Source organism: Sorex fumeus, unplaced genomic scaffold (genome assembly GCF_029834395.1).
Source record: "Sorex fumeus unplaced genomic scaffold, SorFum_2.1 ptg000007l, whole genome shotgun sequence".
Lineage (NCBI taxonomy): Eukaryota > Metazoa > Chordata > Mammalia > Eulipotyphla > Soricidae > Sorex > Sorex fumeus.
Window position 1 is genome coordinate 4218170 of NW_026606064.1, and position 17859 is coordinate 4236028.

The following is a 17859-nucleotide window of genomic DNA, read 5'->3' on the forward strand; positions in this document are numbered from 1 at the left end:
ACTCTTAATTTGGTTTCAGGAAACTATTTATTAGCTCTATTATTTTTTTAGAAGAAATTTTATTTAAAGAGGGGAAAGGTTGGAAAAAAGTTCAGAAATCCTCTCACAGTGAAAGGGGTGTCTCCTGAGCAGAATTCTGATTTGCCATATCTAAGGTATTGCCACTGTACCTCTCCTCAGTGGTGAGATAATACAAATGTTTATACTTTTATATTTGGGTTTCTTTTCAAATTTGAAGATCCCCTTTGTCATAATATTTTCTGTAGCAATCTTTTTGTGAACTCGTTTGTTCAACTGGAATCCCCATTGATTGCTTTGTATACTTTGTTTAAAAAGACCATGATTCTACAAAACATAAATTATTAGAGAAATGTTCCATTTTAGGTTAGGAAAACTGTAGATCTAGACAAGTCAGAAAGAGAGCAAGAGGTACATTTTCTTTCTGCCTACACTTGGAGTATAAATATATGTTTATATAAATATAGTGTAATGAACTGGAAGTTTCTATGCCTTGAAAAATGAATATATAAGTACAGTTTTAGTACATGATGTGTTTCATAGATTGATGAATTAGATAAAGATTGCTGGATGCACTGCACATGTAAATCAAAAAAGGAATAAAATAACCTAAAGAAAAGGGGTTGAGAAAAATGATCCACAAAGGATAGTCCTTAAGTTTTGTCCTTAAAGGAAACTAGATGCTTGGAAACTAGTTATTAAGAGAGAGATATGTGAATTATTTATATATATAGATGGAGCTAGTGAGTTGTACCTATGAATAGAAAGAATATTGATTATAGATACATTTATAGAGATACAAAATTGATTCCCATGTAGTTATTGATTAAAATGGCCATAAGTTACAAGCATCATCATCATTATAAAATAAAATGAAATAAAGACTTACCTAAGTACCAATGCTGATATAGTAGCGATTCATTTGCTTGGCACAGGGAGGTATAGAAAAAATGCTTTCACTAGTAATCAATGTGATTGACACCTCCACGACACTTTTATTTCTATAGTTTTAAAGCCTAAGGAACAGAGTCTAAGAAAATGACCATCACGAATCACAGCACAGTGACAGAATTCATTCTCCTAGGGTTCACAGACCGCCGGGAGCTGCAGCCTCTCCTCTTTGTGCTGTTTCTGGTTGTTTACCTTGTCACCCTCATAGCCAACCTGGGCATAATAGTGCTTATCCGACTGGACTCTCGCCTCCACACTCCCATGTACTTCTTTCTCACTAGTTTAGCCTTTGCAGACGCATGCTACACCACAAATGCAACCCCTCAGATGCTGATTAACTTCTTATCAGAGAGGAAGACCATCACTTTCTATGGATGCTTTACACAGTGTTGCATTTTTATTGCACTTCTTCTTATTGATTGTTACTTGCTGGCAGCCATGGCCTATGACCGCTATGTTGCCATTTGCAAACCTCTGCACTACAGTGTGAAAATGTCCAGGGGTGTCTGCATCTGCCTGGCCACGCTGCCTTTTGTCTATGGCTTCTCCGATGGACTGTTCCAAACCATTCTGACTTTCCGCTTGGACTTTTGTAGATCCAATGTCATCAACCACTTCTACTGTGCTGACCCACCTCTCATCAAGCTCTCTTGCTCTGATACTTATCTCAAAGAACATGCCATGTTTGTCTCATCTGGGTTCAACCTATGTTGCTCCCTCACCATCATCCTAGTGTCCTACGTCTTCATTATTGCTGCTATTCTCAGGATGAAATCAGCAGAGGGAAGACGCAAGGCATTCTCCACCTGTGGTTCCCACATGGTAGCTGTCACCCTCTTTTATGGGACTCTGTACTGTATGTATGTAAGGCCACCCACCGATAAGACTGTGGAGGAATCTAAAATAATAGCTGTCTTCTTCTCCTTTGTAAACCCATTACTTAATCCATTGATCTATAGTCTTCGAAACAAAGATGTGAAGCAAGCTTTCAAGAATGTCTTCAAACAAAGGTGGTCAATAAGATGACAGTCCTTCAAAATCTCAATAAGCCATAATCCACAGATTTGGCCCAAATTCCTTTGCATTTTGATTATTTGTATTCAAATATATTATAAATATGTATCAATGTTCTCAATTAGAGTTCTTATCTAAGAATAAATGAGTTATGCTTGTTAATTCGGGTCTTAATTTTCAACAAATAGTCTCTAGAACAGTAGAAATACCATTAAGTTATCTGATTGTTGGAAATGTACCACTGAATTTTGAAGTTCCAAAATGTTATATCCAATTTTCTATTTTGACCATATCATATCCTGGGCTGGAATGTTAGCACAGTGCATAGGGTATTTACCTTGCATGCTGCCTACCCGGTCGACCTGAGTTTGATTCCTTCACCCCTCTCAGAGAGCCTGGCAAGCTACCAAAGGTATCTCGCCTGCACCGCAAAGCCTGGTAAGCTACCTGTGACATATTCGATAGGTCAAACACAGTAACAACAAGTCTCACAATGTTACTGGAGCCACTTGAGCAAATCAGTGAACAATGGGAGGACAGTGACAGTGACAGTGACCATATCCTGGGTGGTTTGTAAGCACATTAACTAAGGACAATTGCTCTCTTTAATGTCAATTTTTGTGTCCTGGAATATTAATACTGTTATTGGCATTATATCAGTCAAGATATCATGTTCTTAGTTTAATTTCTTTAACTTATTTTATATTTATTATCATTTTCTTATTGGTATCTGCAGGTCTTTAGAGCCCATCATCCTCTGTACTCCTTCTTGACTTAGTAATTATAACCTCAAAGCTCTGGGTCATGATTTTATAATAAAGTTTATGGGAAAGAGTGAAAAGAACAGTAGAATAATCATTCTTGTTGTAGACTTGAGACTACTGATCCAGTTTGGCTTCTACATTTTACCAATTTATTTTCTCCCTCTGACCTGCAAGTTTGCATTAACAAACAATGTCTATGAAAGTATGATGCTATTTGTTTACTTTTTAAATTTATTTAAATAAAACATTAGATAAGTTCTCATTTTCTTGTCATGTAAATGTAAAATTTCATTATAAAAGTTACAGCTAAAACTCAGTAATTTTGATATTTTTCATTATTCAGGTTAGGTCACGGTCATGGTCATCCTGTTATTCATCAATTTTCTCGAGCGGGCCAGTAATGTCTCCATTGTGAGACTTGTTGTTACTGTGTTTGGCATATCAAATACCTCATGGGTAGCTTGCCAGGCTTGCCATGCAGGCGAGATACTCTCGGTAGCTTGCCAGGATCTCCGAGAGAGGTGGAGGAATAGAACTCGGGTCAGCCATATTGATCGTTTGCAAGGCAAACGCCTTGCCCGCTGTGCTATTGCTCCAAACCGTTATTATCCTACCTTACAAAGCAGTGGAGAGAAGCAATAAAGGAAGACATCAAAGAGCAGCAGTGCAGGCATATGTGGCAGAAGCCTGGAAAAGCATTCACAATGCCCACCTGTCCTTCACCAACTACAAGAGCAAGATGACTGCCTCAGAGACCTGGGCCCTACGCATGTCCTGATGGATCTATCACATCTTCCAGAAGGGCAATGGAGAAGATTAACCATCACTTCTACTCAGATCTCTTCAATAGCCACGTCCATTTGCCCACACATCAAATTCCACAGGATGGATATGTCGTTTCCGACATTCTCCATTCCAAAATCTGACATGCCATTTCATTGGTAAAGAAACAATAGCACCCATACCAGACAAGGTCCGACCCAATCACCTGAAGAGCCTGCCATTAGTACTCATCAATACATTGACTCCACTCTTCACATCCTACCTGTCTGAATGCAAGATTCCATCCCGGTGGAAAACCAACAGGACTGTACTACTGTACAAGAAGGGAGACATCCACGACATTGGCAACTATTGCCCATCTGCCTATTGTCCATTGTCTTCAACTCTTTACTTGAATCATCCTGAATAGGATTGGCAGAACACTAGATGAAGGTCAGCCATATGAGCAAGCTGGGTTCCAAAAAGGATTCAGCATGATAGACCATATCAACATGGTAACCAAACCCACTGAGGTTTCTTTGGAGTTCAAGATACCACTCTGTCTAATGTTCATTGATTTAAAGAAGGCCTTTGATTCTGTTGGGACGGAATTGGTCATCAAAGCCCTAGCCAAAGAGGGAGTTCAAATGCAATACATCAGGAGTGAGCTGTATTACGGATTCACTACTAGGATCTCACCATTCTACAAGGAAATGTTTGTTCATGTCAAGAGAGGGGTTTGGCAGGGTGATACCATTTCACCAAAACTCTTCAGTGCCACTATCCAAAACGTCATGCAATGACTGGAATGGGAAGGAATGGGAGTGAATATAGAAGCTTGGCAACTACACCACCTCCACTTTGCTGATGACATACTTCTAATAGCACCAAACATTAGTCAAGCGGCACAAATGCTGACCATTTTCTACCGTGAGTGTGGAAAAGTCAGACTAAAGCTGAATCTCACGAAATTAATGTTTATGAGAAACGGTCTCGTTCCTGACATTCCATTTGCTCTCAATGGAATGAACATCTCCAAATGCAACAGTTATGTTTACCTAGTTCAAGAAATCAACATGACAAATGACCTGGCACCTGAGTTGTGCAGGAGTAGCTTGGAATGCCTTCAAGAGAGTAAAAAAAATGAATTATCAGTTTGAGGCTCTTTGTGATCCAGAACGAGCAGACACAATTGTGCTACATTAGCACGCTGCATGGAGAAATGGAGACATTACTGGTGCCTGGTCAAGGAAATCGATGAATAAACAGATGTCGAGTGATCAAGTGAATGTTTTAAATAGTACAGTGTGTTTGTTTTAATCTTGCATTGCTGCTACATTATACCCACCACCAAGTTTTGAAGGATCTGTCAACCAGAATTTCTAGATCTCACCCTCACTCTCCTCTTCACTGATGACATCCACCTGCTGCAGCAAAATGCAAGATTTCATTTTTTTCCGCATAATTCTGTTATACTCTATTTCGATAGCATAATCTTTTCATCCATTTAGCTATTGTTGGACATTTGTGTTGTTTTAGATCTTGGCTATTGTAAATAATGCTTTGCTGAACAGAGATGTAGATAGGTCTTTTTGGATTAATGCTTATTAATCTAAAATAAATTTTAGAAGTTCGTGTAAAATTGTTCTATATATATTTTATGAGGATTTGTCCCATGTTCTTGAATAATTTCATAGGATTTTGATGGCATTACAGCATCTTTTAATTGATTGTGCACTCTGGTCTTTTTTTAAATTTTTATTAGTGAAACACAATGAAGTACAGTTGTAGACTTACAAATTTTTGTGCTTGGGTTTCAGTTATATAATGATCGTGTATCCATCCCTCCACCAGTGCTCAACCTCCACCACCAATGATCCCAGTATCTTTCTGTAAGGTTCTGTTGTGCTTGTTGGGTTTATCTTGTCTTATAGTAACCCCTTTAGCCCTTCTTTTAGGTTTGGTTTTGAGTCTATGAAGTTCCTGAGCTTCCACAAAATTGTGTGCCATTCCTTTGACTTTGAGTGGAAGTTTAGCCGGATAGAGTATTCTTGGTGAAGCATGAATTTTAGTGAGTTTTTTTCACTATATACCACCATTACTCTTGGGTTTCCTCTGATAGGACTGCTGTGAATCTAAGGCGTGCCCCTTTGTATGTGATTTCCTTCTTTGACCTTGCTGCTTGCAGTATTGTGTCTCTATCTGAGGCATCCATCATTCTAACTATGATATGTCTTAGAGTGTTTTTGTTAGGGTCTCTTTTAACTGGCACTCTTTGGGCTCCTTGAATCTGAATGGCTGCATTGTCCAGCTCTGGGAACTTTTCAGCAATGATTTGTTTAGCCGTGGCTTTTTCACTGAGATTGTTTCCCTGACCTTCTGGTATTCCAATGATTCCAATGTTGTTCCTCTTGTAATCATCTCCTAGTTCTCTGATTCTCTCTAGAGCTATTTTGAGGTCTCTTTCGTTGTTTGTTTTTGCCTATAGGCTTGGTGCAGCTGATCTTCCAGCTCACTGATTCTGTCTTCATCTGTGGCCATTCTACTGTTGAGGGCAGAGACTGAGTTCTTTATTTCATCTACAGAATCTTTTATTCATGACATTTCTGTGCGTAGCTTTCCAATTTCTGCTCTCATTTCTTCCGGTATTTTCTCGATTGTTTCTCTCCTGTCCTCCTTTAATTTACTGGATATCTGTCTCACTGTTTCATTGAGTTCATTGAACATCTTTATAACTTCATATCTAAATTCTTTCTCAGAGTGATTCCTTAGGTGAGTAGCACCTACTGAAGTTTCTAGACTCTTTTCATCGCCCTCCCTTCATGGGGGGATTTGTGTTGTTTCTTCATGTTGGTGTGGAGGTATGGAGATTGAGATGTTACACGAGATTGCTGGGTATGAGTAAACTACCTGCAGTCCAAAATTAGCTCACATCCACTTCTACATAGGCCACGCCACTTATACGGAGGACACATTCCCTATGGGTACTTGGTGTGTGGGGAGGTTACAACCTGAGTGAAGAAGAAGATCGGGCACACCATTGGGAATGAACATGAAGAGGCTCAGGGATGGTGAGAGTTCCAGGGTTGTAGAGGACACTTGGAGGTGCGGACACAGGGAGAGCCAAGTCCCAGGTTCGAGTAAAGACTGACCTGAGGGAGGGAGGAGACCAGGTACAGCATTGGGGATGAACAGGAAGAGGCTCAGGGGTGGTGAGCATCCCAGGTCCTAGAGGACACCTGGGGCGTAGACGCAGGGAAAGCCAAGTCCCAGGTTTGAGTAAAGACTTACCTGATGTAGGAAAAAGACCAGGCACAGCATTGGGGATGAACAGGAAGAGCCACTCTGATCATTTTTAACAATGACAATTCTTCCAGTATATGGAGAAGGGTAACTTAAAGTAGGACTTTTTAACGTATCTGGCATGTAATCTAAATTAGGTTGTGCTTTAGTCTGAAGCAGATTAAATATCAAAGTGTAAACACAGGGACAAATATTATGCAGCAAATAGTGGACTAAAAGGACAGGGATGATGATACTTACATGAGGCATAAAAGGCTTAAATCTGAAAAAAGGTAATAAAAGATATAGGTGAGCACTATATAATAATCAGAGGATCTAAATACCAAGAAGAAAATACACATTAGCATGTATGTACCAAATGAAGCCTCATTTTATATATATATATATATATATATATATATATATATACAATAATCATTCACAAATTCAAAGGAAGATATCAATAGTAACACAACAGCAATAGATTTTAATAGCACAGTGTCACCTTTGGGCAGATCAACTAGAGAATCAGAGAATCAGTAGTGAGGAAACAGTAGCTTTAAGGAAATTATAGAAGAAATGGGCTGAATAGACATCTTTAGAACTCTCTGTTCCCCCAAAGAATTCTTCTCATGTGCTCATGGATCAATCTCAATGATAGACCACGTGCTGGCACACAAAATAAGTCTTCCTAATATCAAGACAATAGGAATCATATCAGATACACTCTCATATAATAATCCTCTGAATTCAGAAATAAACCACCAGCAGAAAACTAGGTAAAGTACATACACTTGGAAGTTGAACTTCTGAACAACCATTGGGCTGAAATGGAGTCAAAAAAAGAAATGAAAAGATTCCTGATACAAATAAGAATGAAGCATGGATTACAAGAACTCATGGGACACAGAGAAAGCTAGAAAAAAATGAGTTGGTCTTTATAGTCACTAATATCTGGTGCAAGCATTGGAAGATGCGTTTATTATCTTATTTACTGACTCAGACATTAGTATGTTAGTCTGTTATTAAAGTATGAGTTTGGATAGATTGAAATATTGTTTCTATATGGACTTTCTATAAGTGGTAGAGTGTAAAGTTCATTATAATGATCTGAGGATATGTTTGTTAGCACCATCTAAAATTACGTTCTCTCATAGCAATTCGACACATTAAATTGGATGCCCTAATATATTTTTTCTCCCTCAATACTGCCTCCATGAATGTTAAGCACCATTGCACCACCATGACAATATAAATATAGAGTGTTCCTCTCTCTGGGATTATATAGTTAGACTTATAGCTGAAAATGACCGTTTTCCTCGTGATGTTCTTATTCTGATTCATTACTTAAAAAAATTAATGCACTTCACATTACTTTCAGAACTATAATCAAAATTTCAAAAACCTTTGTGAAGTTGGGTTCACTTAATCACTTAATCACTTAACTTCCCATTAGTCGTCGATTTGCTCGAGCGGGCGCCAGTAACGTCTCCATTTGTCCCTGTCGCGTGCTAGTGTAGCCCAATGGCATCTCTTCGCTCCGGGAACATGGAGGGCCTCAAACCGATCGTTCATGACCTTGACAAAGAAGTCTGACCATCTGGTAGGTGGGCGGCCACGCGGTCTCTTGACATCCCGTGGAATCCAATCAGTAACAGCTCTAGTCCAACGGTCGTCTTTAAATCTCATTACGTGACCAGCCCATCTGATTTTCGACACCTTGGCAAATGAGACAGCGTCCCTGATCCTTGATCGTCGACGGATGTCAGAACTCCGGATTCGTTCTCTCATTTGAGTGAAACGTGATATTCCAAGCATAGCTCTTTCTATTCTTCTTTGGGAGACCTGAATGGCGTTCTCATCTTGTTTGCGTAGGGCCCAGGTCTCTGAGGCATATGTTAATGCAGGAAGAACAGTGGAATCAAAGAGATGTGCCCGGAGCCGGAGGTTCTTCGTCCTCTTAGCTATTTCTTCGACGTTCTTGAAGGCGTTCCAAGCCGCTCTCTTCCTCCTGCGCAGCTCGGGTGCCAGGTCATTTGTCATGTTGACCTCTCGACCTAGGTACACATAGCTGTTGCATTCGGAGATGGTCGTTCCATTGAGAGCGAATGGGGCGTCAGGAACAAGGCTATTTCTCATAAACATTGTCTTCGTAAGATTCAGCTGTAGTCCTACCTTTCCACACTCACGGTCAAAGTCGGCCAGCATTTGTGCCGCTTGGCTGATGTTTGGTGTTATTAAAACAATGTCATCAGCAAAGCGGAGGTGGTGTAGTTGCCGACCATCTATCTTCACTCCCATTCCTTCCCATTCCAGTCGTCGCATGATGTTCTCGAGGGTGGCACTGAAGAGTTTTGGTGAAATGGTATCACCCTGCCGCACCCCTCTCTTGACATCAACGATCACTTCTTTGTAGAATGGTGAGATCCTGGTAGTGAATCCGCAATACAGCTCACGGAGGATCCTGATGTATTGGGCTTGTATGCCCTGATTGGCTAGGGCTTCAATGACCGCTTCCGTCTCAACAGAATCAAAGGCCTTCTTTAAATCAATGAACGTTAAGCAGAGCGGCATCTTGAACTCCCGAGAAACCTCAATGAGTTTGGTTATGAAGTTGGGTTGTAGTTAAGAAAATAAGAAACTGAGGGACTCAAACAAATCCCTGAACAATCTACTTTTTAGGGGAAGATGTTAATCATCTTTAGTTACTTGTTTCCAAGTCAGAATGTAGAAGATGTCACGTCACAAAATTAAGATGTAAAAAAAAATTCATCTCTTCACTGGTGCTCAGGGTCTTGATATCAAATCGTGGTAGTTTGACTCAACAGTTTGGGCCTAATGTTTTCATGGTCAGAACTAGTGTTCGTGTTGACTTCAGATCAGTGGTGCTGATGGGGCTTGGGGAAAATAGGGCCACTCAGAGATACTCAGGGTCCATGCAATGTCAGGGATCAAACTTGAACCTCATGCATGCAAAGTTTGCACCCCATCCCTTTTAGTTGTTTTTTGAACAGGATTATTTTTATTTTCTCAAAAACTATGATATAATTAATATATTAATACATATTTTTCAAGTTAAAGCACTATGTGAACCAAAGCAAAGAATTTGGAGAACATTTTCTGCTCTATTTCACTCAATAAATTAATTCAATACACTTGATCACTTGATCACTTAACCTCACATTACTTTTTGGAGTACAAGGAGCTTAGGTTTATCAGGTTGCACCCATCACAGTGCTCCCAAGTCACTCCCATTCCTTTGTTTGTCTGTAACCACTTCTATGCTCTCTTCCACAACCAATTTGTAAGGACTCATCCTTCTAGGACACTGAACTTGTACTGCAAGTTAATATTGCCTTTCTCCTCTCCGTATGTCTTTTGAGCAGTTTACTTTAATGCAATGCCCTTTTTGTATAGATACAGGAAGACAATTAATATTATGCTTTGTAATTTAGGATTTAATTGGCCTGGAATATTATTCACTCCCGGGCATCTGCTTTCTCAACTTAAGCCTCAGTTGCCCTCCCTTCCTAACACTCCAAGGGCAGGGTCCTGACGAGGGACTGGATGGAACCAGGGCAAGCCAGTAAGTTATGTGCTACCCTGGCATCACGATGGGCCAGGCCAAGGTGCCACAATTCTTAACTATAGGTAAAGAGTTTGATCATAGGCAAATGCTATCATGATTCAAAAGTAACGACTAGACTAGGACCCTGCTGCTAAGAATAGGAAAGATATCTGGCCTGAGCACTGCAGTCTGAGATCGAGATGGCCCTAGGAGAGCAATTCTATGAACTTAAAGTCTTTCTTACTGTGTCCATACAAAATGCTTTATTTTATGCATGCTTATATGTTGGTTGGACAAGGAGAGGAGAAACACACCCAGGGAATTCTGTTCTAGTGTGGGTTGATCTGATAAATGAGAACCTGTCCTAGAAAGTTTTCCCGTGTGTCCTTGATGTAGGCAGGTAGATAGGGAAAGGTCCTAAGGAGCTTGGATGAGACTGAACATTTCTCCCCTTCATCTGCCTTCAGTAAATAATTTCAGTATATTGTAAGAGGCAGCTTCCCTTATCTCACAGAAACCTAGCTGGTCTTAGATATGCAGATCTCAGGTACTAGCCAGGCCTGATCTTTGGGATGTAGATGCCTGGCTCTAGGCAGGCCTTCCAGATCTAGATTCCAAGCTCTAACAGACTGGTCTTTGGTATGCAAATCCAAGTGCTTATAGCTTGTGAAAGGTGAGGCCAAGATTACTGGCCTGTGGATGTAAAGAAACAATGTATGTTTTGCAGCCTCAATGTTCTTTCTGTAATTCCTTTTGATGACATCACTATATTGTGCCCTTTAGAGACCATGATCTATATAAGGAGATTTTCGGGGCTCTCTGGGGAAGCACGTGCTAGAGAGATTCTGGGGCCTGCACGACATACATTTCTTCCATGTCATAAATTGCTACTAAGACCTACCAGCTTGGCTCTCGTTTCCTTCCTTTGCTTGACCATCGCCATCGACCTCCCTGGAGTGGGGAAACAGCCTGAGACTACCGAATACAAGCGGCGGGAGAGATAGGCCGCTGCCATCCCTTTGTCTGTCATTTTTTTGTGTGTTTACACAGTTACTTATCGATTTGCTCGAGCAGTCGCCAGTAACGTCTCTATTTATCCCTGTTGCATGATAGAGTAGCCCAATGGCATCTGCTCAGTCCAGGAACATGAAGAGCCTCAAAACAATCATTCAGAGTCTTGAGAAGAAATCTGACCATCTCGTAAGTGGGAGGCCACGTGATCTTTTGATGTCCTGTGGAATCCAGTCAGTAACGGCTGAGTCCAGTGGTTGTCTCCAAATCTCATTACGTGTCCAACCTATCTAATTTTCGATGCTTTGGCAAATGAGACAGCATCCCTGATTCTCAATCATCGATGGAGGTCGAAACTCCAGATTTCTTCTCTCACTTGAGTGAAGTGTGATACTCTAGGCATAGCTCATTCGATTCCTCATTGGGAGACCCAAATAACATTCTCATCCTGTTTTTGTAGGGCCCAGGTCTCTGAGGCATGTGTTAATGAAGGAACAATGGTGGATTCGAATAGATGTGCCAGAGCCGTTGGCTCTTCATCCTCTTAGCTATTTCTTCGAAGCTCTTGAAGGCGTTCCAAACCACTCTAATCCTCCTGCACAACTCAGGTGCCAGGTCATTCGTCATGTTGACTTCTCAACCTAGGTACACATAACTGTTGCTTTCAGAGATGTTCATTCCATTGAGAGCGGATGGAATGCTAGAAATGAGTTCTTTTCTCCTAAACATTGTCTTTGAGATATTCAGTTGCAGTCCAACCTTTCCACAGTCATGGTTGTTGGAGTACAAGAAGCTTAGGTTTATCTAGTTACACCCATCAATCTGGTTACACCCATCACAATGCTCTGGAGGCACTTCCACTTCCATTGTGTTTATCTGTAAACAGTCTTCCCTATGCTCTCCTTCCCACCCAGTTAATCAGCTTTCCCCTTAATCAGACTTTGTTAATTTGTAAGAACAGTTTCCCAGAAATCTATGATTTTATATGCATGAGTGAAATATTGCCTTTCTCCTCTCCTTATGCCTTATGAACAGTTTACTTTAAGGCAATACCCTTTTTGTATAGATGCAGGAAGACCGCTAACATTATGCTTTGTAACTTAGGATTCGATTGGCTTTGAATATTATTCACTCCCGGGCATCTGCTTTCTCGACTTATGCCTCAGTTGCCCTTAGTTCTTAACACCCCAAAAGCAGGGTCCTGACGAGGAACTGAATGGACCCAGGGCAAGTGGTGAGCTACCCTGGCAGCGAAATGGGCCAGGCCAAAGTGCCAGGATTCTTAACTATAAGAGTTTGATCATAGACAAATGCTGTCATGATCCAAAGGTAACGACGAGACTAGGATCCTGCTAGGGGTGGGAAAGACTATCTGGCCTGAGCACTGTAGTCTGAGTTCAAGATGGCCCTAGGAGAGCAATTCTATAAGTTTAAGATACTTCTTACTGTATCCATACAAAATGATTTATATTATATATGCTTATATGTTTGCTAGACAAGGAGAGGAGAAACACACCCAGGAGAATCCACTCTAGGGTGGATTGATCTGATAATGAGGATCTGTCCTAGGAGCGACCTTCCCTGAGGCTAAGATTTCTACCCCTATTCATTGTGACTGCACCTATGTGTAATTGTTTCCCCAATTCCTCACGGAGAAAGAGGATTTAACTGTACGGTAGGAGTGGGCTAGGGGTTCAGAAGAAAGAAGCAGAAGAGAGAAGGAGGATGAAGGGGGATGGAGAAGGAGAATGAAGTAGCCTGGGGGAGGAAGAGGGGAGCAGAGACAGAAGGAGAGAGGGAGTAGAGACAGAGAGAGACAGAGCAGAGACAGAAGCAGAGACAGACCAGAGAGACTGGTGTAGATGGAGAGAGGAATGAAATAAACTGCTACTAATACCAACCAGCCTGGCCCTCGTTTCCTTCCTCCGCCTGACCATCGCCATCGACCTCCCCAGGTGGGAGAAGGGTGAGACTACCAAACGCGGGCGGCGGGAGAGATAGAGCCACCACCGCTGAGTGCCGTGCTTCCCCCCCCCCCCCCCACTTTGTGTGAGTTTACACAATGGTGAAGTCGTCCAGCATTTGTCCGCTTGGCTAATGTTTGGTGTTATTAGAATGATGTCATCAGGAAAGCGGAGATGGCAGCGTTGCCAACTGTCTATCTTCACACTCATTCCTTCCCATTCCAGTCATCACATGACGTTCTTGAGGGTGGCACTGAAGAGATTCGGTGAAATGGTATCACTCTGCCAAACCCTTCTCTTGATGTGGCTGAACACTTCCTTGTAGAATGGTGAGATCCTGGTGGTGAATTTGTAATACAGTTCACTGAAGATCCTGATGTATTGGGTTTGAATGCCCTGTTGGCTAGGGCTTCAATGACCACCTCAGTCTCAACAGAATCAAAGGCCTTCTTTAAATCAATGAACGTTAGACAGAGCAGCATCTTGAATTCCCGAGAAACCTCAATGAGCTTGGTTACCATATGGATATGGTCGATGGTGCTGAATCCTTTGCGGAACCTGGCTTGCTCGCAGAGTTGTCCTTCATCTAGTGTTCTGCCAATCGTATCCAGGATGGCTTGAGTGAACAGCTTGTAGACGATAGACAATAGGCAGATCAGGTGATAGTTGCCAATGTTATGGATGTCTCCCTTCTTGTACAGTAGTACAGTCCTGTTGCTTTTTCACTGGGATGGAACCTTGCATTCAGACAGGTAGCGTGTGAAGAGCCGAGCCAGTGTATTGATGACTACTGATGGCAGGTTCTTCAGGTTTTTAGGTTGGACTTTGTCTGGGCTGGGTGTTGTTTGCTTCTTTACCAACTAAATGGCATGTTGGATTTTGGAAGGGAGAACATTGGGAACGTATATCCATCCTGTGGAATTTGGTATGTGGGCAGGTGGATGTGACTATTGAGGAGATTCGAGTACAAGTCATGTATAATCTTCTCCATTGCCCTACTGGTAGATGTGATAGATCCAACAGGACGTTGGATACACATCAGGACGTCAATATACATATAACTAAAATTTAATGTGCTCCATTCAGTGATCTGATGGTTATATAGATAATAAAGTATAATAAGTCAAAGCTTTTTGGAAGTAACAGATGGGATGGAAAAAAAAGAAAAAAAACCATCACAGTTATATTTAATATTGTTCAAAAGAGCATAAAAGATACAAAAATATGTAATATAAGTTATAACTATTAAAACAATGAGAATAAATTTTTGTAGAGGAATATTTCTCTCAGAAATTAACACTAAAGTAGTCTGGGGTGATAGTACAGTGTGCAATATGCTTACCTTGTATGCAACTGACTGGGTTTGATCCCTGGCATCCTATATGGTCCCCCATAAACCACTAGAAATGATTCCTGAATGCAGAGCAAGGAGAAACTCCTGAGCATCACCGGTGTGGTTAAAAATTTTTAAAAATGTGATATTGAAATGCTGGATGTACAAAACAAGGACAAGATCAATGGAAAGGTTTTAGTTTGGCAAGATGATGTCATAAGACCAACATGATTAGATAAGAGGATGAAGGAATGACAGTGAATATAGAATCACATGATTACACAAACTTTGATTTCTGTATATTATTTGGAGAAGAATTATAATATTATACATACTATATTATTATATATGCAATACTATATTATACTCATGAATCATTTCTAAGACTCTGACCTTCACAATTAGACTACAAAGCAGTTTGCTCATATAGAATAGCTCACATGTATCTTCATATCTCTTGGATGAGTTGAAAATTGGGTATTTACGGGGGTATTGTGCCACCAGCAGGTCAACCTGTACCTGCAGGGCAAGTGCATCAGCATCCTGATGGTGCCTTCAAACTTCCAGATACCCTAAAATTGCTGCTGCGCCTTTGGTGAGACCCCAACAACTTGGAGCCAAGTTTACCAAGAAATTAAATGGCCAAAAGTTAGGTATGTGGGAGCCACACCCACAAACCACCTCCAACTCAGCTATACAAGCTCATATATTGGCCTTATTTCAGAACCCATAAATCTCGAAAGACACTAAAAGACGCAGTTAGGGCCGGTGGCACAGAGCAATGCAGGCCAGCAGCCACACCCTCAGGGCATATGCCAATAGTTTATTTCTCTGGAAAAGATGGAAACAAGGACCATGATCTAAAGACACACAGAGGAATCTCAAACCAAGCAGCTCGCTGAAGAAATGCCTTCGGACTTTAAGCCAGGCTAACTTCACCAGGGTACCTCAGACGGGGCAGGCGTTGTCCTTCTGCCTGTCCGTTAAGAACCCTGGTGGCTGCCAACTTAATGAGAAGTGCAGACTGTCTTCACTGTGGCACCTGGGGGTGGGGGGGCAGGTTGAGTTTCCCTCCCTGCCCCAAGCAGAACTCTGGCAGCTGAAAACCTCTAGAACCTAACTGTCACCAAGCCCAAGACTACTCTCCACACGCTCCAATGAGCCTCACCCAAGAGGGGACAAAGCCTCACCCTAGACGGGATGAATCTCACCCAAAAGTCGAATGGCAGAAAAACTCAGAAATGCGGGAACCTATAACTGAGATCTCCAAGTCCGCTCAGATAGGGACTGGGCCTCCTCCCCTCCAGGTCCCCAGTTTTCCAATAGCTTGGCAGTCACACCCAGAAACTGCCCCCGGCACCATGTAATCTCAACAATGGCTAAAACCCAGAGACTATAAACTAAAGCTCCTGGAAGAGAATGACACAGAAATTCCTGGACATTATATCCTATTCATAACAAACAATACAAAACAAATCGTCTAGCATTGCGTTTTCAACACACTTGAGTGGGACTGGTATTGAAATATCAAATGTAACCAAAGTAGAGAAAGAACATGGAGGAAATTGTCTGCAACACAGGCAGGGAAAGGGTTGGAATGAGAAGTGGGCGGGGGGGCTAGGGTGGCAGAGGAGGGGGGAGGGGAATATTGGGGATTTTGGTGGTGGAAAAATGTGCACTGGTGAAGAGATGGGTGTTTGATGTTTGTATGACCAAAGCTCAAACATGAAAGCTTTGTAATTGTATAACTGTATCTCATGGTGAATCAATAAAAATGGGGGAAATAATAATTAAATAATAAAATAAAATTAACATTCTGAATAAAAATAAGTAATGTAGAGTTCATGCTCAATTCAATCAGCTTAATCAATGACTGAATAAATAGCAGCACTTCTACATTAAAAATAAATACATAAAATAAATGCTTTCCAAAAAAAAAAAAAGAAAGAAACTTGGGTATTTAGTAAATGGGACGAAAAGCTAGACAAATTATTTCCCTATAACTTTTTTTCACTGTCCGTCATTGTCCTCCCGTTGTTCATCGATTTGCTCGAGCAGGCCCAGTAACGTCTCCATTGGAGACTTTGTTGTTACTGTGTCTGGCATATCGAATACATCACGGGTAGCTTGCCAGGCTCTGCCATGTGGGCGAGATACTCTCAGTAGCTTGCCGGGCTCTCTGAGAGGGGCGGAGGAATAGAACTCGGGCCAGCCATGTTGGCTGCGTGCAAGGCAACCGCCCTACTGCTGTGCTATCGCTCCAGCCCAAGTAGGTACTAGTTCAATAAAAACTTTTTTTCATGGGAAAAAATTTTAGAAAATGGTTAAATTCTATGTTCTCTAGTAAAATATTACTTTCTAATACAAGGACTTAAAACTCAACTACTTTTGCTATGGTTTATTGTGATTTATCATTCAAATGGTTTTTCTTACTAAAATTTATAATTTAATACATTTATTTTCAATGTAAAAGTAATTCCAACAAAATTTAATTGATAGTAATGCTGTGGAAAGTACATCATAAAGCACAATTCAAATTGTGAAGATGTCACAAGAACATCAGTTTATGAATGATGTTATTATTTTATATCATTTATTATTATTTATATGTCATTAGAAAAAATAATAATCTGTGATGCAAAAATCCCAAGGAAATAAACTGATCACCCAAAGCAATCAACTCTCAAAGATAACAAACTGATGCAATTAGGTGGTGTAAATCCCAAGGCTCTAATGCAAATAAGTCTATGAAAGTTTACAATTTCCCTGGAGTTCTTTCTTATAGTAAAATTGTAATTGTTTCTTCAAGGTATGTTGAAAACACATTTGGGATTAAAAGATTCAAATTACATGTTGGGTATAAATCATCTCCTGTATCTCATCTCCTGGACCACTAGTGTCTCTGAGAGAATCTTTTCTGTGGCAGGTAGGAATGAACATTCTGGGTTATTTTCTCTTGTCTAAATTCTCGAGGCTCATGATTAGGAGTCAGGTGACATCAAAAGCAGGTTTTAATGTGAATTTAACTTAATTTCTTTTTCCATTAAAATGAGTTTTCATGTATTCAAATTCCTTAATTGGAATTGTGTTTAGACTAATTTAAGATGGTAAATGTTACTTTGTTCACTCATTTAATGCTAATGTGCACATATTGGAGTAAATTACTAATAGTTTTGTATATTTTATTGTAAT

At 40.7% G+C, this 17859-nt stretch overlaps 1 protein-coding gene across 1 annotated transcript; it reads left to right on the plus strand.

Annotated features, from left to right (window-relative positions):
- Positions 1-1056: 1056 nt before the first annotated feature.
- Positions 1057-1995, plus strand: LOC130041985 (olfactory receptor 5M11-like). Its single transcript, XM_056134306.1, has one exon. The coding sequence runs from the start codon at positions 1057-1059 to the stop codon at positions 1993-1995; it is 939 nt and encodes a 312-aa protein (XP_055990281.1).
- Positions 1996-17859: the final 15864 nt, after the last annotated feature.

Excerpts from the sequence above, each read along its gene's own strand:
- LOC130041985 (XM_056134306.1), top strand. The coding sequence starts at position 1,057 with ATGACCATCACGAATCACAGCACAGTGACAGAATTCATTCTCCTAGGG.